Here is a 27,671-nt window from a genome sequence, read left to right on the forward strand (position 1 = left end):
ACACGTGTTCACTGAATGCCTACTAGAGTTCAGCTACTTAGCTTGGCTGAGGCACACAGAAGGTATTTGTTGATTAGTTGATCAGCAAATTCATATAGGAGAAGTTTGAATCTATGATTGGTAAAACAGTTCTCTCATTTGACTCATATGCTATCTGAGTATTCAAACTCACAGGAATCATCAGTCAGGGGAGTCTTTTCTCTGACTTAATAACTCAAAGAAGGAACACCCTGACATCCTGTTGCTTCTGAGACTCTCCTCTCAGCGCCAGGCAGAACAGCAACGATCAGGCTTGTTCTTTATTTCCTGTATTCTCCATGCACAGAGCTGTGCCTGCCCACTGTCTGGCAGCCTGCAAGAACAAACAGGCTCCCCTCTGGGCCTTTTGAGGCCCTGAACCATTGAAAGGCTGTTGGGAAGAACCTATTGTGAGCCAAATAGTGGGAAAGCAGGTTCTATAATAAAAGGTGGATTGGGGGATAATACACTCTAAAGGAAAAGAGTCTCAAGGGACTGGGAGCTTGATATTTGACTTCACAGCTTATATTCATATAATGCTCATCATCTGCCCACTGTCCTGTGTGCCAAAGAGATTTTTGTCTTGTACTGCCACCTCACCAGTGAAAATGCATGTAACTTGCTGAGAATGTCCATTCCAATCAGCATAGTTGTTAGCAGGAACACAGCAGATGTCACCTAGCAGCCGGCATGGCGTGCTTTGAGGATTCAGGCTAAGGCAAGGCTGCTGTGCTGCCCTTGTGCCTGGCCCTGGGTGCCACCTCTCCCTGGTGCTGCTGCTCCTGTGCCTTCACGTATCCCCTTCCCCAACACGCACACGCTGGCTTGTCCTGTATCAGGGCCCAGAGACCGTGGGTGGGTGAGAAAGAAAGTGAGAATAGCAAAATCTATCCATGACAACCTGAAGGTGGCAATAATCGCATTTACTTGAAAATTGCCTGAGAATGAGCTGCATGTTCGGCGTGAATATGCAAACACATGCAAATGTATGCAAATATGCGACCCTCCTAACCATTTTATCCATCTGGATGGGGCCCCTTGTGGTGAGGCCAGAAGGAAGTGGGCTCCAAGTGATGGATTCCATCCAGTTCTCCCTCTGACCTGAGAGGGTAGCTGGAGAAACATCTGCGTTTGTTCTCCTAGTCACTTTTCTCCTACTGCTGGGGTTTGGGAGGGGGCTCAGGTACCCAGATAAGCTCACGGTCAATAAATATACATTGCTTTGATTCATTCTGGGCGGAAATGTGGAAAAACCAGCCCGTCTCATCCTTATCTCCTGCCTCATGCCCAGTCCCTGTCATCCCATTTTGGCCCCACCATGATGTAATAACATGATAACATTATCATATTTTTGTGAGTATTACAGTAATGTGGGAACGTTCCACATCCCTGAGCCTCAGCCACCATCTATAAAACAAGCGGACAGGCCAGGAGCGGTGGCTTACGCCTATAATCCCAGCACTTTGGGAGGCCAAGGCCAGAAGATCACTTGAAGTCGGGAGTTCTAGACCAGACTGGTCAACATGGTGAAACCCGATCTCTACTGAAAATACAAAAATTAGCCAGGCATAGTGGCGCATGCCTGTAGTCCCAGCTACTCAGAGACCTAGGGCAGGAGAATCGCTTAAACCCTGGAGGTGGAGGTTGCAGTGAGCTGAGATCATGACACTGCACTCCAGCCTGGGCAACAGAGTGAGATCCCATCTCAAAAAAAACAAAAAAAAAAAAACAAACAAAACTAAATAAAGAAAGAAAGAAAGAATAAAATAGAAACACAAAGGCAAAACCTGATTCACTTTAAGGTCTCTCCTAGAAGGTTGGATCTGAATGTTTTGAATTTATGATGGGAAATGCAGCAACAGGGCAGTGCTGTTATGACTTACCACCCGCTGAGCACATGAGAGATAAGGAAACAAGGACCTTAAATTCATCTGCAACACAGACCTGAGTTCAAATCTCAGAATATTCTGGTTCCTAACAGTTGATACTTGGACAAGCTGCATAACTTCTGATTGGAGAGCCCCATTTTTCTCTTTAGTGAGAAGAGTCCATTAGCTCACAAAGAGTTTTGTACTTAAACTCTATCCTCAATACATACATTAATACACACAACAGACATTTAGAATGCATACTATCTGTCCTGCACTGGGCTATGTTCTGGAAAGTAAAAGGAAGCCGTAGCCTTTGTCCTTAAGAAATCTGGTTGGCGGGACCAACACATAAGGACAGAGGTTAAATAATACCCGATACTCATTATTATGCCCAGTGTGCTTCCAGAGCACAGAGCAGTCACACCTAACTCACCAACTCAGCTTGCAGGGACAGAGAGGATGGGCCCAGGTCAGGGAACAGCAGAGCTAAGTCTCCAACATGTAGGCGTTAGCTAGATGAAGGGGAGGTGTGGAGAGCTTTCCAGGCCAATGAAGCAGCCCCACACTAAGGCACAGAGGCCCGAGGGAAGGTGGCTTGCTTTGGGGGAGCTACTGGTCATTCATCATGTCTAAAAGTTAGCATGATTGGTGAGGCTGGAGAGACAGGTTTGGGGAAGGTTCAGGAGGACCTTGGGAGCTCTGCTAAGCTTGGCTTTACACTAGGATGATGGAGAAGCCACGGATACTCGCAGGAGTGACAGGGATAGATTGTCATGTTTTAAGACTGCAGGTGGAATTGTTTTGAGGTGAGTCTGGCTGGAGCCTAGGAGGCCCATCAGAAGCCTGGAAATGCTAGTTCCCCCATAAGTCCCTGGGAAGTCAGATCTGTGTAATCCAGGCCCCCATCTTGCACTACGGACCAGCACTGCTCCTTGGCGTAATTGCGATGCAGGCAAAATCTGTCTTCAGGCTGCCCCGCCCCTGCTCCTTCTTTCATTCAGCTCCTTGTCCCTCCTCAGCTGCCTGTTTTTCTCCTGTTGCCCTCGACCCTCCCTTTGGCAACATTTCTGATTCATTAACTTACAAGTAGTGTCTGTTATTTAATCCATTGCCCCTCTTGGAGAAATGTCTGTGTTAAAAGAGGAGCACAGAGAAGGGACAATGTTTGCCAAGGAGAGAGATCTCTCGTCGCAGTCATTTCAGGCATCAGCAGAGTATGTACAGCGTGTGGGATTAGGCTATGAGGTGTCTGTGCCACTGAGCACGGACAAGGTCTGGCCACTGGGAATGGGGTGGCATGGCGTCCGCCTGCCTTCTGCGATGTGTACCTGGTCACAGAGTCCAGAAGCAGTAGACCGTATGTGACTGTGTACACATGTGCGTGTGAGTGTGCCCACTTGTCCCGGTGTCTGGGGGTGCACAGCCTGAGACCCCACATCCCTCGTGACTGTGTGTGGTCTCTCTGCTACCTTCCGGGAGCACATTCTTCCATCCTATGCCCAGCTCCTTGGCACCCCTCAGCACTCACTTCTGGTCTTACTTTTGCATCACACCTGACATAGTGATGGTTCCCCACAGTCATGTTTCTTTCCAGAGGCTCCTCCCACCCAGAGCAGAAGAAAGAAAGACAGGTAGAAAGGTTGTGTCCTCCATTGCCACAGAGACCTGTGCCATTTAGGGGAAGTTTTTTTTTGTTTTGTTTTTGTTTTTGTTTTTGAGATGGAGTCTCTATCTAACACCCAGGCTGGAGTGCAGTGGTGCAATTTTAGCTCACTGCAACCTCTGCCTCCCAGGTTCAAGCGATTCTCCTCCCTCAGCCTCCCGAGTAGCTGGGACTACAGGCACCACCACCACGCCCTGCTAATTTTCATATTTTTGTAGAGATGGGTTTTCACCATGTTGGCCAGGCTGGTTTTGAACTCCTGACCTCAGGTGATTCTCCCTCCTTGGCCTCCCAAAGTGCTGGGATTACAGGTGTGATCCACCATGTCCAGCCTTGGGGGAAGATTTGAGGAGGGTCTATTTTTCTGGGGCAAAGGGAGCCTGGGACAGAAAGGGGGTGTGGGTTTTTGTCACTTTTCCTAAAGCATGGGAACTAGATGTTTATGCAGGGCTGTCCCCAGTGCATGGTGATTCCTGAATTTTAAGGTGGAATCTGGAAGACAAGGAGACTGCTGGAGGTAGTGATAGGGTGGGAGAGAGGAGACCCTAAAGACAGGTTCTCATTTTGTTGAATATCCAACAAAAGGTGGGTGCTTCTTAAACTTCAATGTGCAAACCAATCACTTAGGATCTTGTGGAAATGTGGCTTCTGATTCAGCAGCAGATCTGGGATGGAACCTGAGAGTCCGCATATCCTACAAGTTCCCCGGTAATGCCGATATTGATCCATAACCTACAGCTTGAGTGGCATTAGTAGATGACGTGGCATTAATGTATTTCCAATGAGTTGGGGGGAGCTCCGTGGCTGATAAGCAGATGAGTTCTCCCAACCACTCCACCCTCCCACAACAAGGAGCTTCCAAAGGACACCAAGGAACAGAAACCACAGGAGAGGGTTGAGAGAAAAGTTGCAATGTGGTCATCTGAGGGTCCCTGTATAAGGTTAAGTATGGTAAAAGATTTTGTGGCAGTTCAAGAACATTTTAAGTCCTTCTCTAAACAATACTATGATGCAGCAAAAGCCAGCCCAAATGTCATTAAAATACCCACCAACAGCTCCCATTACCATCACTACTATCACCCGCTCCCTTCCCTCGCCCCCTGTTGACCTCTGTTGTAAGGGAATTCTTCCTTAAAGGTCCTTTTGAAACACCATTTTAGGCAGATTCTGTGAGTCCTTTGGTCACAGGGCTGAGTATGCACTCAAGGACAGAGCTGGAAGGGTAACTCCTAGCAGTCCAGCTCCCACGTGCTGCTGCCTTTGTAAGAACTTGTGATTAGGTGAAATGGCCCCAAAAGGCAATGGACATTTTTCGAATTGCCTGCAGGGCAAACTCTTCTTTAATACTAATTGCAGTGTATTTCTTCCCAGCTGTAACTGATTTCAGAGCTTCCACATCTGTTGATCCATTTAATCTTTACATCAGACCTGTGAGCCAGGCAAGGAAGGTGTCATTACCTGCTTTTTCTCTTAGAAACTTAGAAAGCTGAGAAGTGTTACAGCTCAGAATGCACAAGTCATGTCTCCCTACTCAACCCAGTGCTCTATCTGACCACCCAACTCTGATATGTTTTGCATTTTGCCAGGGAATGAAAATGAATCCCTAACTGATGGCCTGGTATCCCGTCTACTCTGTCTACTTTAGAACCCAGAGCTGTCTACTCTGGATTCTAAAAGTTGTATATCCCTCAACTCCCTTTCTTTCTCTAAATTTAAATTAGCCGAGACAAGGTAAAAAGGGTCAAGAAAAATTTGGAAAGAAATTCCTGAGTTATGTCACCTCTACTTTTAATGTTAATTCTAGAGAAGAACCTTCTGAAATATACATGTATTTAGGTTTCTCTGCTTGCTTTTTGCGAGACTCCGTCATCCCTCTTAGAGCCCATATCAGCAAATTCTCTGGCCAAACCTGGGCCAGACAAGTGTATTGAAGTGAGAGCTTCAGACCACTAGAGGGACCCCAGGCACCAGCTACAATTTCTCTGCTGCAGCTAGTGCCTGGAATGGTATCCACCTCTTGGAAAAATTCAGGTCAGGTGCATACCTGGCTAGGAATCCCTTCGTTGTTTGATGTCCTGAAGAGACAAAGGTATCCTAGCTCTGAAACAGAGGAACTTAGTTCCATAACCCAAGCAAAGAGATTAAAGTCATCACAAGTGAAACTCAGACATCAGAATCAAAGATTATGTGTTTTAGTCTAGTTTTTTCAATTAACATATTATCATAGAGTTTCAGAGTCTTCTAGTTCCAAAAATTATGATTAAGAGTATCTTGGATTAGGTCAAGGACTATTGAAAATCTTCATCTAGGTGATTCCAATGTATTGTCAATTTGAAAGAAAGCAGTTGGACTGGTCCCAGCTTTAACCAATTCAGGGGATGCTCTCTGCCACATTTTGATAATTTATTACTGTCAAGTCACAGCTCGAATCCTTTCTGTAACTGTGAACTCATAACTTGAATTACTTTTACCTTCTTATTTTCTTTCTCTTATTTGCACCAGTTCTTTTATCTCATAACAGCATTTGTAATTTATTTGTGTGTTTATGTGTATAATTACTGCCTTTTGCTTTAGTCTCCAAACACCACAAAGGCGAGGCCCACATCTGATATGCTCACCACTGTAAAACAAGAACACAGAGCACTACATAACATATGGTCTGCTCATTAACATTTCCTTCCTCCCTCCACTTCTTCCCTCCCTCCCTCCCTCCTTCCCTCTCTCCTTCCTTCCTTCCTTCCTTCCTTCCTTCCCTCCAGAATGTGATAGCCATCTCTGCGGCTCAGATTGAATTGTCAAAGGCTCTTCCTAACATTCAGCCAAAATCAGCCTCCCTGTTACTTCTTCTCACTCAGTGTTTCTAGTTCTGAAGCTACATACATGCCTAATGCTTTTTGAACAGCACAACTATTGAGTTAAAAACAACTGTCTTTTCTACACATTTCCAGTGTAAATCTCCCCCACCCCTGAACCCCTTGCACCTTTAGTCTCTCTGTGTAGAAGTAGCATGGTCTCTAGACTGTCAACATTTTGACCACTAGCTCCCTCTCCCTTCTCTTCCCCGTTTTTTTTTTTTTTTTTTTTCAGACAAGGTGTCATTTTGTCACCCAGGCTGGAGTTCAGTGACACGATCACCACTCACTGCAGCCTCGACCACCCAGACTCAAGGGATCCTCCCACCTCAGCCCCCTGTGTAGTTGGGACTGCAGACACATACCACCATGCCCAGCTAATTTCTGTTGTGTGTGTGTGTGCGCGCGTAGAGATGGGGTTTAATCATGTTGCCCAGACTGGTCTGGAGCTCCTGGGCTTAAGCAATTTGCCCACCTCAGCTTCCCAAAATGTTAATATTACAAGCGTGAGCGGCTGCACCCAGCCTGGCCACCCCATTTTTAAGAACTCTCGTTTGTTAGTGGCCTTTAAACATGTAGCACCCAGAGCCAAGCCCTCTATTCTAAATATGGGCTGTCCAGGGCAGGGGTGGTGCTGTGCGCTCCCTCATCCTGTACACTGCGTCTCTGAATGCAGTTTGAGTCCGCATTAGCGTTTTGGCTACCACATACACTATTGAATCATCTTTAGCTTGTGGCCAAGTGAAACCTCCAAGTCTTTAAATTTTTTTTTTTTACAAGAACTTCTGTTGAGCCAGGTATCTTCCATCCTGTTTTTGTGCAATTAATTTTTTAAACGCAGGTTTTGCATAATCCTTATTACATCTTATTTAATTTCTGCGGATGTTTGCTAGCCCAGTGACCTTCCCTTCCCTTGCTCTTATCACACTCCCCAAAGCATTCCATGGAAGTCCCCCCTGTCAATCAATCCAGTATGTGAAGGGAACAACCCTGTTCTGGGGCTTGAGGGAGATGATGGGAAGAGAAAAAGCATGGTCGTGTTTTTGGAAGCATCCAGGCAGACAGCACAGACAGTCCGCTTCTTCCTCCCCTCTTCATCTGGTCACAGACAGGAAAGGGCCAACTAATTTGTAAGGAACCTTCTTCTCCAAGGCTCCATACCCATTCCCTCTACTCTGGGTAATTTGTCTTTCAGTGTGTTGACTTCCAGAATCCACCACAACCACACTGGAGGAGTGTGAAAGGGCAAGAGCTTCTTGCTCTTGTATCTTCTCTGCGTCTGCATGTAAGGAACACTTCTGAACATGACGCTGAGACAGGAACACCCACTGACTAGAGGCTTTGTGATTTGCTTAGGGCCTTTTGCGATTTGCTTAGGCCTGTGAAATAGAAGTTCGCTCTGAGAAGTCTAGGTGACTGAGGGATTTGTGGATCTTCTATGTGTCCTGGGATCCCAATTTGTTCAAGGTTGTTTGGGAGAGGACTAGGAAATGTTGAGAAATGAAGAAGGGAGGAAGGGACGAAGGGACGAAGGGAGGAAGGGAGGAAGGAAAGGGATGGGGGACCAGGTGGGTCCAGGGAGATTCTGATGTCAATAATTGTGTATGATTCATTTCCAAGTATTCCATACTTTCACTAGCATCTTGAATGTAGTAGGTACTCGACAAATTCTTCAAATGAGATTAATTATACAACCCCTAAGTGCCTTGAAGGGTGATCCTGTTCCCAAAACTGCAGAGACATCAATTGCCACAGGGGGGCGACAGAGGCCAGAAGGTGAGAGTAGGCACCAGTGTTCACAGGCGGGGAAGGGGTAGAGTTGGCAGGGGAGCTAAGTGGAAACTAAAAGGAAGGAGAGAAAACTGAAGGAAAAAAAAATCAACATGGTGACTTTTTGGTCCAAGGGGGGTAGTGGGCTCTCCCTGAGAGTGATGCAATCTGAGGAGGTGGCTGGACTATGAATTTGATTCTGAGCCAGTGAAGGACTTTTGTCTCCCAGAACTCTGGGGGAGTCTCAGTGACTCACTTTTCCTCAAGCAAAAATGAAAAAAGACAACCTTTCACAGTCAGCCATGAATTGACACAGAAAAACAGGTTCACAGGCCAGAAATCTACAGAAGATTCTCCAGCCTCTTCAGTCCCCAGACACTGGAATGACATGGGAGAGGCTCTGGAGGACTTAGGGAGAAGAGGTCCGTTTTCTGCATCAATTATTTGCTTACTTGTTCCTCTTCCCTCTCTGGACTGTGAATGCTCCAGTGTGGATGATGAATCTTTACAACTTGGGAATTTAGTAGATGTTTCCTGAGCTCCAATCATGCACCAGTCAGGGAAAGGACTCTTGCATGGTTGAAGTTTCTTTTCTAGTGTTGGAGGGAGGAGGTAGACAGGCAGTAAACTGGTAAGCAAATAAACGAGTAAATAAAATTTTAACTTGTGATAAATGCTACAATGGAAACATTCAAGGTGAATTGGTAGATAATAATTGGGTGCGGCATGGCCAGGCTACATTCCACTGGATGTCAGGGAAGGTCACTCTTGGGGGAGGTGTTATTTGCACAGAGACCCCAAGGATGAGAAGGTGCCAGTCACATAAAGAGCACAGAAAAGAGCATTTTGGGCAGAAGAGATATCAAGTGCAAAGACTCTTAGAGTGGAAAACAGGTTTGCCCCTTCAAAGAAGAAAATTCACCCCTGGGCATAAAGCTTCTTGAGTAGTGGGGAGACAAGGCCACCAGCTAATCGTGGAAGTCCTGTCAGATAGTAGAGGAGCACTCAGGATTAACTCAAATGCAGTAGCGAAGAACTAGATGCCAAATTTAGGGTATAATATTAGATTTTTCCAAAGAGTAACTTTATTATTTTCATTGGATTTTCTAAGAGGCCTATAACCCTCCTCCTATGCCCTAAACATTAGTAATACCTGATTTAGAGAAAGAAGACTAGGTCCATGCTCTTGGAAAGATAAAAGGTGGAATTTGGAGCAACATACAATGTATTTTTGCGTGATACAGAGGACTACCCAGCAAAAAATACAGTTATCTTTGAGGAGGGCAAGGGTGAAACTTGAGATGTTACCTGGGAAACCAAAGGCAGTAGGCAACTTTAAATCACCACAGATGTGGTAGGAACATACAAAGAAAGCTGAGGACAAATAGCATTGATGGGGAAGTTGAGGCTCTCATGCTAGAAACCAAGTTTGCAAACAACCAGGCAATGATTTCGAGATACTAGAGAGCTGTAAGAACTTAATCTTCTCATTTATAAAAATGTGTCCAAAAAATTTCCTAAATCTGACTGCAACATAAAGATGTCTGATACATCCCCTTAAAATGATGTTCCCGCCGGGCACGGTGGCTCACACCTGTAATCCCAGCACTTTGGGAGGCTGAGGCAGGTGGATCACCTGAAGTCAGAGTTTGAGACCAGGTTGGCCAAACTGGTGAGACCCCGTGTCTACTAAAAATACAAAAACTTAGCCTGGCGTGGTGGTGCACCCCTGTAATCCCAGCTACTCGGGAGGCTGAGGCAGGAGAATCACTTGTGCCCAGGAGGCAGAGGTTGCAGTGAGCTGAGACTGTGCCACTGCACTCCAGCCTGGGCAACAGAGTGAGACTCTGTCTCAAAAAAAAAAAAAAAAAAAAGGGTGTTCCCAAAATTCCCCAACCAATTTTCCCAAGCCAGTCTCTCAGAGATCTTCTCTTCCCTTCACCACATAGCTACAGGAAAGAAGAAAGCTAACATGCATTTTTGCTGAACTGATGTTTTAACATTCCGAACCCCTCCCTGAGTTCCCCACACCCCTCCTGCCGAAATCACCTAGAAGATGTCTAGAGATGATTTGGAAGGACTTGGACTTGTTAATTAACCTAAACAGTGGCATTCGTCGGCAAGGTGCATTATTGTTAATTAAAACTGCGATTCTCCTTGTGCCCAGACGGCGGGCTGCTGTTGTCAGAATAATTAGATAGCATACGATGGTTTTCATGCAAATCCCTGGCAATCAGAGTTGGCAATAAATAGGGTTTGAAATCCCAGTGAAGTTCTCAATCAGAATTCCTCTGAGGGAGGAAGGTGGTGATGGGGTTGGGGGATAAGGAAATAGGAATGGAAAAAAGGTGTGAGGACCAAGCATTTGTTTTCTAAATCCTAAGGGAGGGGTCTCAGCTTGGAATAAATGAACTATGAGCATCAGTGTGATGTTCAAACTTCCCTTGAATAATAGATCTCTGTCCTTTAGAAAGCAAAGCAAACTGACCTTCCTCAGGGTCCTGTGTTTTCCCGAGAGCTTGCTTCCCTGGCTCTCATCTTTCTGAGAGGATTTTTTTTCTTTAGCCAGGAAGCCCAATATCTCATACGGCTAAAGTCCCTGCCAACCCTAAGATTAAATTCTTAAGGGCTCTAAGGAGACAGGATTTGTATTCCTGAAGGGTTGCAGAAAAGATGCCAGATTCAGACTAATTTTAGAGTGGTTGATGGCATGTGGTGGGTTAAATGCATGGGGTGGCAGGTCCCCAAGAAAGCTTTAAAGAAATGACTGAGGTCAGGGTAAGACTTAAGGAGGAGCTCTCCACGTGCTGCATAGGTAATAGCAGGGAAAGGGCAGCCCAAAAGGCCTGGGGCAATCCCGGTGGGGGAGGGGATGAGGAGGATGTAGCTTGGGTGGGGCGGGGGTGGGACACTGTCTCCAGCCCACCCTAACCTCTTAGCAGCTTTAGGCTTCTGCAGCCGCCTTTCCCTTGTGAAAGCCACGAGAGCTGCCAAGCTATTACCCAGGAGTCTAGGGTTCTCTCTAACTGGACTGACTGACCAGGGATTTCTATCCGGAGGCATAGGGTTGGGGGCAGATAAGACAAGCCCAGTGGTCTTAAATTAAGCCTCCCTTGCATCAGGTTGACACTGGAATATTCAGGGAGTCAAAAACACCCTCTCCTCCCCCTCAACTAGGTCAGCTTCCAAATCAGTACCTTGTAAGGGAGGAGAGCAACATCTGGTAGAACTGGAAGAGTGGTCAAGGACGGGAGGGGGATATTGAGAGAAGCCTGGAAAAGAAATTAGGGGGAAGAAATACTAGAACACATTCATGAACTGTGGTTCACGAACTCTGGTGAGCATAATTTAGGTTTGTAAATTATTTCCTTTCTCTTCATTTTCTTTCCCTTCCTTTCTGTTTCAGAATGTCTCCCGCGTCTCAATCGGTCCCTAAATCCCGCCTTTCAATTTATGATGAACCAATCAGGAGCTAACCTGGTGGTTGCTAAGAGACAGGAGGTGGGAGACTTAGAGGCTTTGTCGTGGCACCCACCCAGGAAAATTCCCTAAGCCTTTTGCACCCTCCTGCCTAAGCTATTCTAACTCATCTCTGCACCTCTCCCGCACTCGCCTACTTTTCCCAAGCCCAGAGAGTCAAGCAGAAACATTTTAGTGAAGAAGCCAGGTATAGCATATCTTCGGAAAATGGAAAGATGGTAATTGGATTCAAACGGATATAACGTATCTGCTCAAGTTTCCCCAGGCTTTAGTTGGGTTAGAGGTAGCAACTAACTGTTTTGTCGCCTCTTAGGTAGAGGGTGAATTTGCTCTTGGTGGTAAAAGCTGCGCCCCTAATGAGGAGGGTCTTCTGTCCTTCCAGCCATCTAAACTTGGCTAAGTAGAGATTGAGAAAAATCTCAAAGGTCATGATTAAGCAGCCAGAGAATCAGGGGTATATTTGGGAAAGAGGTGCCCAGGGGATTGGGGTATTGTATGGAAGGTGGAAGGAAAGATGTATGTGGGAAATAAAGATTTATTTCAAAAGCTGAGAATTTGAAAGGGAAATTCGGGGAATGCCAAGCAGAAGATGAATCAGATCAGGGCCTCCCCCTTCAAGTTTCTCCACCCTTCACAACTTCTTGATCTTTTCTTCCCTCCACACATCCTACACAGAAAAGACTAGGCTTAAAAACCAGGGTAAAGAAAACTCATTTGGGTAAGGAGTGAGTCATAAATCCCGATTCTATATCCTGTGAGCAGGGATGGGTGCAGAATTGAGTGGGGGTTTGGGTCCTGAGAAAAGTCAGTGCACACACACAGGTGTGCGCAGTTCAGGTGCTGACAGAGATGCAAGCTCGTGGGTGGACATATGTTTTTACATGCATACATCTAACATAAAGGTAGGTTCTAACAGATCGAGAAACAGATGTACACACACACACACACACACACACGTGTGCACGCATTCAGGTCATGCTGAGTAACCTGGGAGAGATGACTCCCAGGAGTGACTTTTTAAATTATCTTAATATGTTCCCTGAACTGAATAACACTCCCTGGGATGCTTCTTTCAACTTCCCCACCACCGTCCTAATCACTAAACAAAGCCAGAGAGGAGACAGAAGACAGAGAGAGGCTGGGCAGGTCGGACAGGGGGAGGTGGTATTGCTCTGGGCTTTGTCATCACTCTTCCCTGTTTATCTCTCAGTTTTGGTTCCTATTCCATTTGCTACCTGGAACAGCTTTTCTTCCAGTTAAGCCATCCCTTCTGGGTTTTCTTGGTTTAACAACTCCCCTCATGCTCTGGTTCCTCTTCTCTTCTCCCTTGAGATGACAGTGACCCCACACCTCAAGAGAACATCTGTGTACCCTGATGATGTTTATTCATCATTCACCTTCTCCCCAGGCCAGCTACAGAAACAGACACTGGCAAGAAAGTCTGACATAAAAATGTCTCTCTCTTCATTCTCCTTCTCCCCAGACAAAATAAGAAACCATCCGCTTCACAAAGGCAGTGTAGACTTTAATTCAGGTTGACAGGTGGGAAGAGAACTAGGATTTGCTTCTAAGGGTGTCCAGATGAGAAGACCATCCTTCAGGGAGGGGCAGAGAGGCCAAGAGGGTGCGGGTGGCCTGGTGGCAGAATAGGGCGAGGAGCAGGGGCATAGCCACACAGTGCAAAATTGCTAAGGCTTCTGCCAGGTTCAGCAGCAGATCCAGAGCCTGTTGGGCCAGACATGTTGACAACAGCAACAGCTTGGACCTCACCAGGAAATCCAGTCCCAGAACCACCCCGTGAGGCCACCAGAAAATAAACCAGGCCCACAAGATATTCATCCAGGGGCCTGGCCCCATACCCAATGCCTTCTTCAGCCCCTTGGCTCCAAACAAACCCAATGGCAACAAGACAAAGATGGCAAGACAGGCTACAGTGTGTGTAGCCTGCAAAGCCTTCAGCTCCATACTGTATATCGGGGTGCAGAGTCCACCAGAAGCACCACTGGCCAAGGTGATAGGCAGTGTCAGTAGGGCAGCCACTCCCCAAAGGCCCACAGTGAGCCCCAGGGTGAGGCCTGGGACCTGGCCTGCACCCAGTTTGGGGCCCAGGGAGGCATGGCACCCTAGCAGCAAAGCCTGGGCAAAGGCTGAACCATACCAGACACAGTAGCCCAGGCTACATAGGGCGGAGCTGCGGGTGCTACCTAGCCCTGGTGCCAAGATGGGCACGACAATGCTGAAGAGAGCACTGCCCACAGCCAGCTGTGCCAGGACAGGCCAGCCAGGGCAGAGCTGCCAGTGGAAGAGAGGTCTGAAAAACATGAAGAGGACAGTGCTGCTAGCTAGGATGCCCAGGACACTGACGAGGATGAAGAAGGGCAGTGCAGAGTCATCCAGCAGGTTACAGGAGTGGCAGGGGGCAGCTGCTTCCAGGTTGGCATCGTAGTCTACATCTGGGAAGGAATCATTCCCATAATAGGAAGAATTCCATAAATCTTCACTGTTCAGCTGACTTGAGTTCTGAGTTGAGGGGGAGAGCTCCGCCTGGAGGACATACCCAGAGGAGGCCATCAGAGTAACCCCGGAAGAGTCCCCTAGGAACTGAGGGGCAGGTGGGAGGGGAGGACAGAGAGGAAGGTCAAGTGGGAGAATAAGGTCTCTGCAGGAGTCAGATCCAGTATGGACAGTGGAAAAGGATAAAGCGGGGAGCCTGAAGATCCGGAGCAGGAACAGTCCTGGGGAAGCCAGGGCAGCTGGGGCTGGAGGAGCAGTGCAAGGTCACAAGGGAAGACACCAAGGGACCAAGATGGAACTGACTCAAAGGCAAAGGGAGGGACACAAGAGGGAGCTAGAAGACTAGCATAGGAAGGAGAGAAGGAAAAATACCTTAAAGGAAGAAGAAAAAGAGGGAAGGGAGAAAAGATGAGGAGGAAAAGGAGGAGATATAAAGACTGAGGAGCAAACAGCAGGGGAAATGAGGGGCATAGGGGTAAGGGACTGTGGGGCCTGGCCCCATACTCACCGGGTGTAGACAGTTCCCCATGGCACCGTTTGGTTCACAGACAGAAGGGCTGGGACGGCTGTCAGCGCCTGTGCTTCCAAGATAAGAGTCAAGGACTAATGAGGGCCATCAGGTTCCGGGCAGGGACAGGGGGCATCAGGAAGCCTTACCCCACGCCCACTGCCTGCACAAGCCTCAAGTCTATGGGGGGCACTGGCCTCAGGGCTTCCTGTTTTGAGATTGGATTTGACTGGTCGGGACTGCACTCAGGAAAAAGGTGGGGACCAGAAAGTGGGCATTTTACCGAAGTGGAAAGGGAGATTGAGAAACCAGGGGGTTTTCCACCAAGTAGAGACTCTTCAAGCACAAGGAAGGAAAAGAGGGGGGCTGGGCGACTTGTGAAGCAGAGATAAGGGAGGTGCTGGGAAATTGGAATGGAAGGGCGGCTGACTCTCACTGCTTCTCCATCCCTTTGAACTTGATCCAAGGAAAGGCAGTTCAAGAGCCATGTGTTTGGGGGAAAGGTGGTGGTGGTCGAATCCGTCCCACCTGAGGGGTGTGTGCATGTGGGCGTGGGCTCTGTGTGTGTGCTGATCTCTGTGTACGTTTGCTGTGTATCAGTGTGCACATATCTGTATGTGAGGGGCTTGGCGGGTGTCTGGGTGTGTCTGGCTATCTCTAGGTCTGAGTGTTTCAGTATGAGAGTGGGAGGGCTGGGGTGGCTGTCGAGGCTGCCTAATGAAGCCATTTCAGGGAGCTATTGAGTGTATGCCTAGCCACCTATAGGCTCGGTGCATGCCTTTTGCATACGAAGTGGAATACATGGTCTGACAAGTTAAAGTAGGCTCTAGGGGACAATGGGAGAGCATATTTTAAAATGGGACCATTGCCCACAGGGTGATCTTATTCATATTTCTACTGAGGGACATAAAGTCTCTGAAACTGCTTCATTGGTCAGGCATCTTAGCAATATGTAACGTTTCTCACTGAGGGGCAGAGGTGGCCAGCAGAGAGAAAGAGCATCTACCCTGCAGGCCCATTTCACTTCTTTTTAGTGGCCTCTTCCCCCTGCCTCCCCTCCTCAGCTGTTTCCCCGGGATCTTCACTGTTTCATCACCTCTCTCTGCTTTTATTTCCTCAGTTGGGGAGACACAGTGGGGACTTTGGGAATGGTGAGCCATGGCATGTCCAAGTCACCACAATGAGATAGAAAGGGCTGGTTAGGGGACAGTGTTCCATTTGTCCAAAACAGCATCGGCTGCTTCATCCCCAGTGTTTTTAAGGACCTTCTGTCCCATTCATGTAGGGCTTCCTAAGGGGCCAAGCACCTCAGACCCAAGGTGCAGAAGGATGGGTACCTCGTAGAGATTTCCCCCTTTTCTCCCCAGACACTAGCTCAAGTTTCAGGTTCAACATGAAGGGGCTGGAAAGTGAGTTTGGTCTGGTGGTGTCTGGTGATGCTCTCCAGGGTGGGGTTGATGGTGTCTCCATCGCCGTCTCAACACTCTCCAGCAATGCCTGGCAGAGGGTGGGGGGAAGCAGTCAGACGCCCCCCAAGACACTCTCCGGAAAGGAAGGGCTTAGCAAAAGGAGGTGAACACACTTCTCTCCCTTGGAGAGTTATATTGTTGCTGTACATAGATATCCTTGAAAGTGGCCTGGCAAGGGACACACCACCTTTTGAGGCACCAGGCACCACGTGCAAGGGGTATGGGAAGAAGACTCTCACATACACACATCCCAGCAGCAGCAAGAGGAGCAGAAAGGAGGCAGCTGAACGACACGGATAATCCAGATATATTGAGGGTGGCCCCTCTGAGATTAGCACAGGAGAGTTAGAAAGATTATAAAGATACACGGTCCCCTCCCTGCTCCCTTCCCCACCCCCCACCTTGGACAGACACACACAGCACAAGAGCCCCTCTCCCTCCCACCCCCCGTACAAATATGGCTTCTGTGTAATATGGACAGAGTGGTTCAGCTTGAAGAGGAAAAGTCATTTTCCCAAAAGCGGGTGCTGGGAGACAAGAAGCTCGACAGGCCTGGGGCCCCAGGGCCCCCTTGCTGTTGTAAGAGGAGTAGGCCCTGGCTTAGGTGAGGGGCTGCCTGTGGTGCCCAGGGCCCTAACCAGCGGCTGGAAGATTCAAAACGGTATTACCTGAACTGAAGTGGGTGGGCAGACCTGCTAGATTGCAGCTGCCCCTTTTTGCATGCCCCTTGTCAGAGCAGGGAGGAAAAGCTGGCAGAGGGTGGGAGCGATGCCAAGGGCATCCTGGATCTGAGGCGGGGCAGTCCGGCCAGGACAGAGAGGACCAGGAACCTCATCTCCACGGCAACCAGCTGGGGCCATGAGAAGGAAGACAGGAAACCAAAAGGAAGGGTGGGGATCCAGCCTTCAACTCACTGGGTACAGACTATAGGAAAAATAGGTGGTGGTAGGTCGTTCCAGGGTCAACGCCAAGGAGAGGCCTGAGAGGTGCATAGCAAAGGCTGTGGCACTGACTCCATGGCTCAGAGGAGGGAAATCCAGGGAAGGGCTGAATGCTCTGTGTTTCAGGTTTCAGGGAGAGATAGAATGGACAGCTGGGCAAACACACACCCAGGGACTCCTTTCTCCAAGACGGATGGGCATTGGGGGTGGCAGAGGAAATACCAGCATGGAACAACATCCCAGGTGAGGTGTGAACCCTGACTAGGAATACCCCATTCCCAAAGCCTCCCCGACATGTCCCACAGCCCTGTCCACCTGCCCAGGACCCCTGGCTCTTAGCCCTCCTCCTCAGTCCCTCGCTCTGGCTCTCACTCACACGCACATGCACACACACGCACACATGCACACAAGTATACACACTACACACACGTGCACACAGTTCACATTATTCCCTTAGTCTGGGCAGGAAACAGCTCAGTGCAGTGAAGTTCCTTTTAGTAGTTTTGTTGTTATGTCTGCCTGGCTGCTGAGGGAGGAAGGACTAAGGGCTGGCGTTGGGACCAGGAAGGGGGCACAGGGTGGCCAGGATGGGAGGAGTAGTTGCTGAGCAATGCCATGGGAGGAGTGGTTGCCATGCAACAATCCAGTCTTGGGTAAGAGTGAGGGGCCCCTCAGCAGGGGAAGCAGAGGCAATGCAGGCCCCAGAGCAGTGCCTCTCCCACAGCTGCTGGAGCAAGGAGGGGCAGCCACCCTCTGCAATCTCCAAGGGCAGTTCCTATGGAAAGGGACTGGCTTTGTTCATTGCCTTCCTCTCCAAATCTACTCTTCCTTGCAGGGACCTGCGTCCTCCCCAGGTTAAACTCTTGGGTCCTTGCATGGCTGTGTGTCTTCTGCAGGCCACATCTCCTCAGGACTCCCCTACTCATCACTTTCCCATTGCTATGGAAGAGGGGTGTCAGGGTGGCACCTGCCTCCTTGTTTGTATGTTCAGGTGCATGGCTACCAGAGGAAAAGCCACTCCCAACCTTTGACGACAATCATCCCGTTTCTGGGTTTCTGGAAAAGTCTGGGAAGCTGCTCTGTTGTAGAGGCTGAAAGGAGGGTTGGTGAGAGCTCCCAGCTCCAAACCAGCCCTGCCCCTTACCCTTCCTCACCCCTCTACCTTCACTCTCCTCCTAACACTCCAGGGTTTTGTTTTTTTGTTTGTTTTTTGCCTTTCTCACCCCAGGGCTCCTGCCTCTCCAGCCTGGAGACAGATTTGATTTGGGATTGTTACAAAAATAATAATAACCCAAATGCAGAGAAGCCACGGAAAGGGCTGAGGGCAACCCTCCCCTCCCCCCCGCCCTCGTCCCTCCCCATTCCAAACCGAGTACAAAACCGCACCCAAAGCAGACATTCTGTACAGGGGGGTGGGTGGGCTGGGGAGCAAGCGGGAAGGGCGGCCCTGGGGTCGCTCTATACAAGTCCAGGTTGGTGATAGCCCCAGCAGTCCCCACGGGGCCCCTGGGGGGGGCGCAGGAAATGGGCAAGCGCCCCTAGATGAAATATTCCTTCTTGTCGTCCCCTCCCGACTGCCCGCCTTCTGCATTGATGATGGCCGTGTCCGCATCTGGGGCATCGTCGGAGCCTTTCGCCTCATGTGTCAGGTAGGTTCCTGTGTAGAGACAGAGGCTTCTCCTCTCAGGACCAGCTTCCCAACCTCTGAGTCCACCCTGCCCACTCTCTCACCCACCCACTCACACACTGCTCAAGTCATTTTTGGCTTGCCAATAGCTCTCTTCTACTCCACCTTACCTAATTCGCATTTTGCTTCCAACATCCCTCACCTGACCACACCCTTCATGAATAATGAATCCTGCCCCTAAGTAGAATCTCATCTATAATACAAAGCAAGAAAGAGAAGTGTGTGTGTGTACGCATGCGTGTGCATGCAACTTGGTGACGGGGGAACTGCTATGTCAGCTTCATGAGCAAAGCAATTGAGATCTGGCTTATGTATGACCAGTCTATGGAGTCAGGCTGCTGGCTAGAATTAATAGCAGAGTAAGAAGTCTGAGAGGAAGGAATGTGAAAAGAGGGTTAGAGAGAAGGCATGGATATAAGAGAGAAGGTAGAAAAGTGGGAGAGGAAAGAAAGGCAATGAGATCAAAGAGAAAGAAAATGAGGTTAAATAGACAGAAAGTAAGAAAGTGCAGGAAGCAATGAGATGGAGATGTGGTTTCAGGATCTCTCTGTCTTGCAGCAGGAGACCTGGAGGTAGAGCAGCATGGGAGCAACCGCTGACTGAGTGGGAAGGTTTGATTTCACTTGGACGATCCCCAAGTGATCAGGCTTTACACTGCGGGGTTGGTGGTGCTCAGTTATCACAGGGTTGGCAATGATAGGGTTGGCTCCATTTTTCATTCCCTAAACACTCCAAAGGGCTGACAAGTCTCTGAAGGCCCTTTCCATTGTCTGCTCCTCCTCACGCCTGCCTCTGATTGGTCTCCCTGCCCCTCCAAAGTTTTGCTGATGTTCTCCTTGTGCTTCTGACCTTTGTGCCGGATCAAGTAATGTCCAAGGAAGATGAGCATGATGAGCAGCAGGAAGACAATGAAAGCCACGATCCCGCCGATGATGGCGTGGTAGGTGCTGGAGGAGGAGGGCACCGGACTGGGGTCTGGAGGAAAGGGCAACACACACAGTCAGACCTGGGGAGAGCCCTTATCTTATAGCATTCCAACTTGGACATGAATAGTCTTACACTGCAGGGAACAGGTACTAACATCAGGAAAATGGAGCACCATCATTCGTCATGCCTTATTTTGTGCTTATATGCCATGCCTGGATTACAGTATTTGCTAAAACAAATTGATGGATTAATGAATAAATAAATAAATCTCCCCATACCTAGTCATATAAATTGAGTTGTTGGCACTGAAGCTTGACCTCGGTCAAAGATCATTGCTTTAATGCCTCTCCTTCCTTCCCTCTCTCCCTCCATTTCTTCCTTTCTTCCTTCCTCCCTCCTTCCCTCCCTCCCTCCTTGACTCCCTCGCTCCCCCTCTTCTTTTCCTTCCTTCCTCTCTTCCTTCTTTCCTCCATCCCTCTGCCCTTATTTCCTTCTTTCTTTTCTCCCTCTTTTTCTTTTTAATTTATGGGTTATGAGAGTGTTCCTTCTCTGTTCCCATGGCCTCTTACCCTCCTATCTGCTTGATATTCTGAGCCAGCTCCCCTAGCTCTAAGGGCCTTCTCAGCCTATTCACCCACTGCCCTAAGATCAGATAGGGAAGGAGCAGTAAAAGCTGATAGAGCCAAGAATCAAACACTTTGACAGCACCTTACGAAAGATGATAGATTGTGGCCCCTATGTAAAGAACACTGTTCCTTTGTAGCAGGGGAGTTTAGTGTTCTAGTGAAACCCCAGGCCTCTAGTCTTTCCTGAGAAGGACGCGTGGGACTCCGTCTTCACTTTGCCACCCTCCAAAGGTTTGTGCAAAGGAAAAGGTGCTTTCTCTCATGATAGTGGATGTCTCTGCCACTGAATATACAGCATCTGTCCTCCATGGCAACCTATGCAGAGGATTGACAACCTGTATAGAGGATCAACAGCACAGACTAGGCCGGGTGTGGCAAAGACAGCAGCAGCACAGCCAGAGTCCCAAATATCTGAGGACTCACATGGGCCCAGCACACGGTTCTGAGGTAGCCATAGACATAACTCTCCCACCCACGGGAGAGCTGCTGTTTTCCATGCACTCAGCCTGAGTCTTAATGCCTCATTGACTCCTTACATATTTTGTCTTTCCTACCTTATGTCTCCTCAGGCTTGGCTGGGCCTGCGTTTCAGTTCCTTGCCTGTCTACGCCTTATTTAAAAAGAAAACATTTGTGTTCTGGTTTTTTATGTCCTGCTTGGGAGGAAGGGAGAGGATGAGTCCATGGAATCTATGATATGATTGGGGTGCAGGTGATGCTGTAACTTGGAGGAAGCAGTGAGTTTACCTGCTGTCTCTCTCTCAAGGAGTATGTGAGACACAGTCCACATGGAAAATCAATCCTGGGTACTTATTCCACAGGCTATGGAAATGGCAGTTCCTTAGAAAAGCACAGGTTTCCATGGCCAAACGACCTCTGGGGTCCTCAATTACAGGCCCCCGTGTCTAGGTAGAACAGCATTTAATTTCATTCCAGTCAGGCCCACTTAAGGATACTCCTGGAAGAAGATGCAGTAGCTCCCTCTACCACCAGGTGTCAGCACTGGAAACAGACACAGTTCAACAGGACTCCCTCTGCCTGGCTGTTGAGCACAGGGCAGAGGGGAGATCAGCAAATACCAACCACAAGGGCACAAGAACTTTCTCTCACTGCCAATCATCATTAGATTGGTCTGGAGAGATCTGGGGGCAGAGACCGGAGCTCAGTGCATTGTCCTTGCTCTTGGCATCCTACAATAGCCTTGTTGTGCTGAGGCAGCTCCCACATGCTGAGGTCTGCCCCTGGAGTGGGAATCACCCATCTAGACATTCTGATCTCAAGAACTCAAACCTCTTATCGCTGGAAGGCCTGGCTTTTATCCCCCGCAACTGTTTTAATGAGTGTTTCAAGTAAGGGAGCCTCTGACAGTTCCCTGACAATGCATTTCCCCTATTCTGAGAAAAGATTCACAAGACTTTCTGGTGGGACCCACAGCCATTGGGATCTTCAAAAAAATCCCCCGTCAACTCTCCATAAAGGGGCCTCTGTGCCACCCTACCACAACTCCTGAAGCTGGGTTTTGTGGTCACAGCTTTGAGAAGAACTTCAGAGAAGGAGCATCACCTGGTCCTTCTAGAAGATAACAGCATCTGAGAAAAGATTCTGTCTCTTGGCATAGTACAAGCTTCTCTCTATTTTCTGTCCAGACCCAGTACAGTGTGCTTAAGGTGGGCAGAAAAAAAAATGACAGCAGTTGCATGCACCCAATACCTAATCTTAGGAGAAGCAGCTCTGAGAAGAGCCAGTTAGAGAAGGAAATGCACCTGCGCCTGCACTTGACAGGCTTTGGGGCCTCTGGACACAGAATTATTGTTCTTGTTGTCAGACAAGTGCAGGGGATGGAAGATGGTGTCACCCAGGCCACCACTACCAAAGAAAGGCAGACGAGAGCCCACCTTTTTAATGTTTTTTCACTAAGCGGCCATTTCACATTCTAGAGTGGACCTGGGACCTAAGCCCTCAGGGACCCCAGTGGTGGGCTGGTTTTCCTTTACTCCACTACCCGTCACAGTTTGGGGATGTTATCAGGAAGTATTTTAAAAGGGAATACGATGGACACAGAAAGGAGATTCTGAAGGAAGAGAACTGAGGAGGGCTCACCATTAACGTTGAGAGTGTAGTAGGCCTTGTAGCTGCCCATGTTGCTGGTGGCCGTGCAGCCGTAGGTGCCGCTGTCACTCTTGTTGAGGAAGGGGAAGATCAGGGCACTCTCTTGGGTCATCTTCAGGGGTGGCACACTGCCCTCCTTCTCCCATAGGTACTGCTGGGGGCTGTCGAGGCAGACAAATCAGAAGAGCTCAGGAGAGCATAGGCCAGGGAGCTAAAAGAAAAAAAAAAATAACTGGGAGCAGGGATGTCAAGGACTGTTTGATGAGGCTGGAGAAATTATCAGGGCCAGAGACATTGGAGCTGCTATACTCCAGGTGGCCTCTTGGGGTTCGTTCTGGGGAAGCTGGAGACCTCCTGATTTGTATCTTACTTTAACTTGGCCTTTGTAGGAAACTCAGGGACTGAGCTAGGGAGTGGCCCCTTCCAACTTGTGCTGCTTTGCAGAAGAACTAATTGCAGGCAGACATTATTGGACAGTCAGGGAAATGAGAGGCTCAGGTCAGACAATAGAGAGGAGATAGGAAGGAGCTGTTATGTGAAGAAGACAATCTGAGAATGTGGAGAGTAAGGAGGAGACCAGGAAATGGATCTTCTTACACTGGATTGCCACGACCCTCACAGTGTAGCAACAGCTTCTGGCCCTCACGAGGATGGGGAGGGTCTGGCCTAATCATCGCAGTCGGTGTGTCTGTGGAGAAGGAAATGGTGTCAATGAAAACCTCCCCACACAGCTTAGGTGATTCCCTTGCTTAGTTGCACACTACAGCTTCTACCTCTAAATGTTTTCGCAGCCCAAGAAGCGCCACAAAGACCTTCCTTCTCCTAATTCTTATGAACGAGGACCATTATTGCTATTGAAGATGTGAGCAACTTCTCTTGCAACCTTATGTGATAGGATTCTGGAAGGTCTGTCCTTGTTGGGACTCTAAGAGATGCCTTAACAGAAAGCTGAGAAGGGAAATGAGTGGCTTGCCTGTGCCTAGCAAACTTCCTAGCACATAGGAAGGACCTAATACATATTTTTTACAGAACAAATAAACTTGAACTTGCCACGTATTGAGCTTACAACTTATCAGTTCTCTCCACTCTGCAAGGGAGCTTAGAACTAGAAGCAATGCTTGAACACAAAACATCATTTTGAATGGTCAGTCCAAACACGAAGTGAGAGCTTTGAAACAGCAAGAGACCGGGGTCATATTTTGGCTGCAAAAAGGCACTGACACAATACAGAAGGGCTCTGTGAAGGAAGAATGGCATCTGCCATTGACGCCGAAGGGCTGCTTAGGAGGCTAGGTCCAGATGGCCGCTCAGAACAATACAACCAGATGCTGGTCGAGAACAACAGATAAAGAGGCTGAGCTTCCCCTAAGGATAGAGCCAACCTTAACAACCAGTTAATGGCTGTGTTTCAGCCAAATCAAATGGGACACAGAGAATCAGGCCAGGTGAAAGAATGGGTGTTCCAGGACCCCACAGCCATAGAAACCTCTAGCACAGTGCCTGAAGTATAGCATTTGTTGACTGACTACTGATCACAGTTGGGCCAAAAGGGTCCCTGGCAAGTAACTGCCAGATGGTCTGGTATCTAACAGAGGAGTCTTTGGGGCTCAGGCAGGGGACCAAGGCTTTAGCTCTGGCCAGGAACCAAGGGGCGGGGGAAAAGCTCCAGGCCAGGGCCTCACACTAGGAGCTAATAATTAGAGAAGTACCTTACAGGAATATAGAACTTTTACATTTACAAAGTTCTTTCACGTGCATTGTTTTATTTATCCTCACAGTAACTCAGTGAAGTAAGCAGGAGACACAGAAAAATGAAATGCTTTGGCCAAAGGAGCACAGCTAGTAAGCGGCAGCACTGCGGCTGGAATCTGGATTGTCTGCCTGCAGACTGAGTCTGCTAAATGAATAGCAATGCCACTCTGAACCTACCTCAGGTTAAAGTTTGAGTAATGAGTCTAAGATATTATTAAATAGCACTGAAGTTAGGAAAATAATTGGGCCTAAGTTGATTCCACAAGAAGAGGATGAAGGACTTTGGTTATTTCGAAAACTGCCCAATTTTTAGGTAAGTTAGGACAGGGAATGCACCATTTCCTAACTCTAACTTCTCCCGTTGGAGTTTAGCTGATTCTTTTCCCTTTGGTTCCTCCACCCAGAAAGGCTGTTCTTTGCAAATTTCCGAATTTCCTCAGATGAGAAATTTCCATTTCCAAATTTCCTCAGAAGTGTCCTAACCATACTAAAGGCAAATTCCATAGAGGGTGAGAATGTCCTTGCAAGGGCTAGGAGTAGTGAAAGTGACAGCAGCCATTTCAGGTCAGAATCCCACGAAAATACATGGAGCTGGGGCAAGTAGAAGAGCAGTCAGTAAGGAAAAGATCTGGGAATAACGATGCCAGGGAAACTGTGCTTTCCTACCACCCATATTTTCTTGAAATCATAGAACGTTAAACCGAGATAAAGTTGTAGTGATCCCCATGCTCATCGCTTTCACTTAGCAAATAAAGAATCAGGCTCAGTGGGGTAAAGTAATTTTCTGAATATCACACAGCTAGTTAGTGGTGGAGTGCAGACTAGAAACTACTTCCTGGGAATCCTGAGTTACTACAGTTACCACCACAGTTTGCAGTCTGGCTATATTACACTGGCCTAGCCCAGGGGTTGGTATCCCCTTGGACCAAATCCTGCCACCTGCATGCTTTTGTAAATAAAGTTTTACTGGAACACAGCCCAGCTCATTTGTTTACATATTGTCTATGACTGCGTCCCTACAACAACAGCAGAATTAAGTAGTTGACACAGAGACAGTATGAGTCTCAAAGCCTAAAATATTCATTACTGGGCCCTCTGTAAAGAGTTTGTCAACCCTGGCCTAGTCCTGGCAGTCCTTGTTTCATTTTCTACCTATCCACTTAACTGTGCATGTTGTTTCACACACAATCACCTGTATTCTTTTACCCTGGTCCTCATCTCATATCTCATCCTTCTTCATCCCCAAGCCCATGACATACATAAAACTTCAATGCGTTGAGAGGTGGATCTGTCAGCTCCCTTTAGAGATTCATGGTTCACAGAGCACACGATGTTCGCCCCATCATCCTCCCGGGTAACCTGGAATGTCACCGAGCTGCTGACAGTGAAGGTTTTACCATTGGGATCTTCCTGTATGCGGGTTGGTTCTCCTAGAGTGCAGAAACAGTGGCACACACACAAACACACAGAGAGAGACACAGAGTAAACCCAACATACAGATATCATGTGGGCCTCATTGTGGACGTACAGATGGTGAGTCTCAACCTAGATAAACTTAGAAAGCTGTGGCAGGGAGAATGTAGGCCCCAACACACACATAGGCACTAGAGTGCACACAAAATACGTGTTCTCTTCCATACCATGCATCCTATGTACATTCATAGACAGGCGCTTCTCTCTTTCCAGCACCACTTTCTCTTGTAACCCCAAGGCAGGAGGTACTCACCGTGGAGTTCTTGGTCACCCTTTCTCCAGGTGAGCCGGGCTGCAGGCTTGCTCCCAGAAGACTGACAGTTTAGGGTGGCTGTGTCCTTTTCCCGTAATGAAGATTTATAACCGGTGATGATGGGCTTCTGTGGAATTCCTGCCATGGATAGGGGATGGCCAGGATAGGAAGGAGAGGCACCATGGGGTCACACTTCTGCTCTCCCTGTGGAGATGGTTTCTCTGCATACCTAGGTTCTACTATAATTTCTGATGGGTAGAAGACTAGATAAATCATCTTTCTTTTTGATCTCCTCCCTGAGGACCAGAAGGGAAGGCCTGCAGGAGACAGCATGGTAGTGAGGAGCTACGCCATAGCACAGATGTGATACGTGATCCTCCACTTACAGCACAACTGGGTGGCCACAGAAATAGTGCGAGTCTCAGAGAGGCAAAGAAGGAAGTTGAAATATAAGATGAAATATAGGATGAAGATGAGAGCATGTAAGCAACTGGGGTACTTATTTTGGAAATTATAACACATTCATGTCTTGTGTTTTTCTCACACCATCTTGGGAGGTAAGTAGAAGGGGTATGATCATCTCTCTGTTATAAGAGAAAATTCAGACTCAAAGAGAGTAAGAAGTTTGTCCTAGTCAGGAGCGGTAGCTCATGCCTGTAATCCCAGCACTTTGAAAGGCCGAGGTGGACAGATCACAAGGTCAGGAGATGGAGGCCATCCTGGCTAACATGGTGAAACCCCGTCTCTATTAAAAATACAAAAAATTAGCCGGGCATCATAGCGGGCACCTGTAGTCCCAGCTACTCGGGAGGCTGAGGCAGGAGAATGGCGTGAACCTGGGAGGTGGAGGTGGAGGTGGCAGTGAGCCGAGACCGTGCCAAAGCACTCCAGCCTGGGCGACAGAGCGAGACTCCATCTCAAAAAAAAAAAAAAAAAAGAAGAAGTTTGTCCTAGATCAAACAGTAACTAGAGCACAAAGGATTAAAACACATTTCTTTTTACATTTTATCCCATTGCCAGGGGAACACAGGCTGAACTTTCCTAAAGTGCTTGGAGACTTGCCTGGCTCCCAGCTGCTTCGGGCACCCATCTAGGGAGGTTTGTTTGCAAGGAAGCATGCTGTAGAGACACTGGGGTTTGGGAGTCTCACCTAGCACAGTGACGAGGGACTTGGCAGTTCGCACAGGCATAGTGAAGATTGAGCAGGTGTACTCGCCCTCGTCTGCCAGGGCCACATTGCTGATGCTGATGCTGAGCTCATGGGGAGTAGAGGTAACCAGCTGAATTCGATTATCTCGAAGGGCTGGGGAAATCAAGAGAATGGAAAGCTAGGATTTTACCAGCACCTTTCATACTTACCTTCCAATCCCAGGCCAGCTTCTTTGGGGGAAGGGGTCTAGTATGGTGGGTGGGGAAAAAATAACTGCTCCTGAGTTTAAGCAGTCTTTAAGTCATTCAGTCACCTTTCTGGGTCATTGGACATAGTAGCCTAAGAGATACTCAGAAAGTATGTTGGATTTCGTGAGCTTCCCTGTCAGATTCCTAGGGCAACATTGACTTCAGCTTCCTGTTAGAGTTGCTGGGGTGAAGTCACTCCAGAACCCTATAAGACTGTGCATGCTCTAAACCACAGCTGCAATACTGGAACTAGTTGGGGAACTCATGGCTTGTTATATCTTAAAACAGCATACTGCCATGTTTCTCAGCCTCTGGATGACAGGAACAGTTCCCCTTGGTGTCTGCAGTCCCCTTCTCTAGC

General features: G+C 48.2%; 2 protein-coding genes across 5 annotated transcripts in view; both read right to left on the minus strand.

The window, feature by feature from the left end:
- Positions 1-13,158: 13,158 nt before the first annotated feature.
- On the minus strand, positions 13,159-15,784 carry ACKR1 (atypical chemokine receptor 1 (Duffy blood group)). The gene is made up of 2 exons (XM_033198971.1): positions 14,677-15,784; positions 13,159-14,198 (listed from the first exon to the last, which is right to left on the minus strand). Exons 1-2 carry the CDS (start codon positions 14,695-14,697, stop codon positions 13,209-13,211), a joined length of 1,011 nt encoding a protein of 336 aa, XP_033054862.1. The 5' UTR covers positions 14,698-15,784; the 3' UTR covers positions 13,159-13,208.
- A 1,790-nt stretch (positions 15,785-17,574) lies between these two features.
- CADM3 (cell adhesion molecule 3) overlaps positions 17,575-27,671 on the minus strand; it is a 30,936-nt gene continuing 20,839 nt past the window's right edge. For all 4 annotated transcript variants that reach the window (XM_033198968.1, XM_033198966.1, XM_033198970.1 and 1 more), the window contains 7 exons: positions 27,063-27,215; positions 25,913-26,050; positions 25,446-25,616; positions 23,032-23,122; positions 22,426-22,595; positions 19,623-19,748; positions 17,575-18,743 (listed from right to left, as the gene is read on the minus strand). In XM_033198968.1, coding sequence (XP_033054859.1) covers positions 18,625-18,743; positions 19,623-19,748; positions 22,426-22,595; positions 23,032-23,122; positions 25,446-25,616; positions 25,913-26,050; positions 27,063-27,215 — 968 coding nt within the window. In that variant the 3' untranslated portion in view covers positions 17,575-18,624. The remainder of the gene's footprint in view (positions 18,744-19,622; positions 19,749-22,425; positions 22,596-23,031; positions 23,123-25,445; positions 25,617-25,912; positions 26,051-27,062; positions 27,216-27,671) is intronic.

This window comes from Trachypithecus francoisi, unplaced genomic scaffold, assembly GCF_009764315.1.
Source record: "Trachypithecus francoisi isolate TF-2019V2 unplaced genomic scaffold, Tfra_2.0 Lachesis_group5, whole genome shotgun sequence".
Classification (NCBI taxonomy): domain Eukaryota; kingdom Metazoa; phylum Chordata; class Mammalia; order Primates; family Cercopithecidae; genus Trachypithecus; species Trachypithecus francoisi.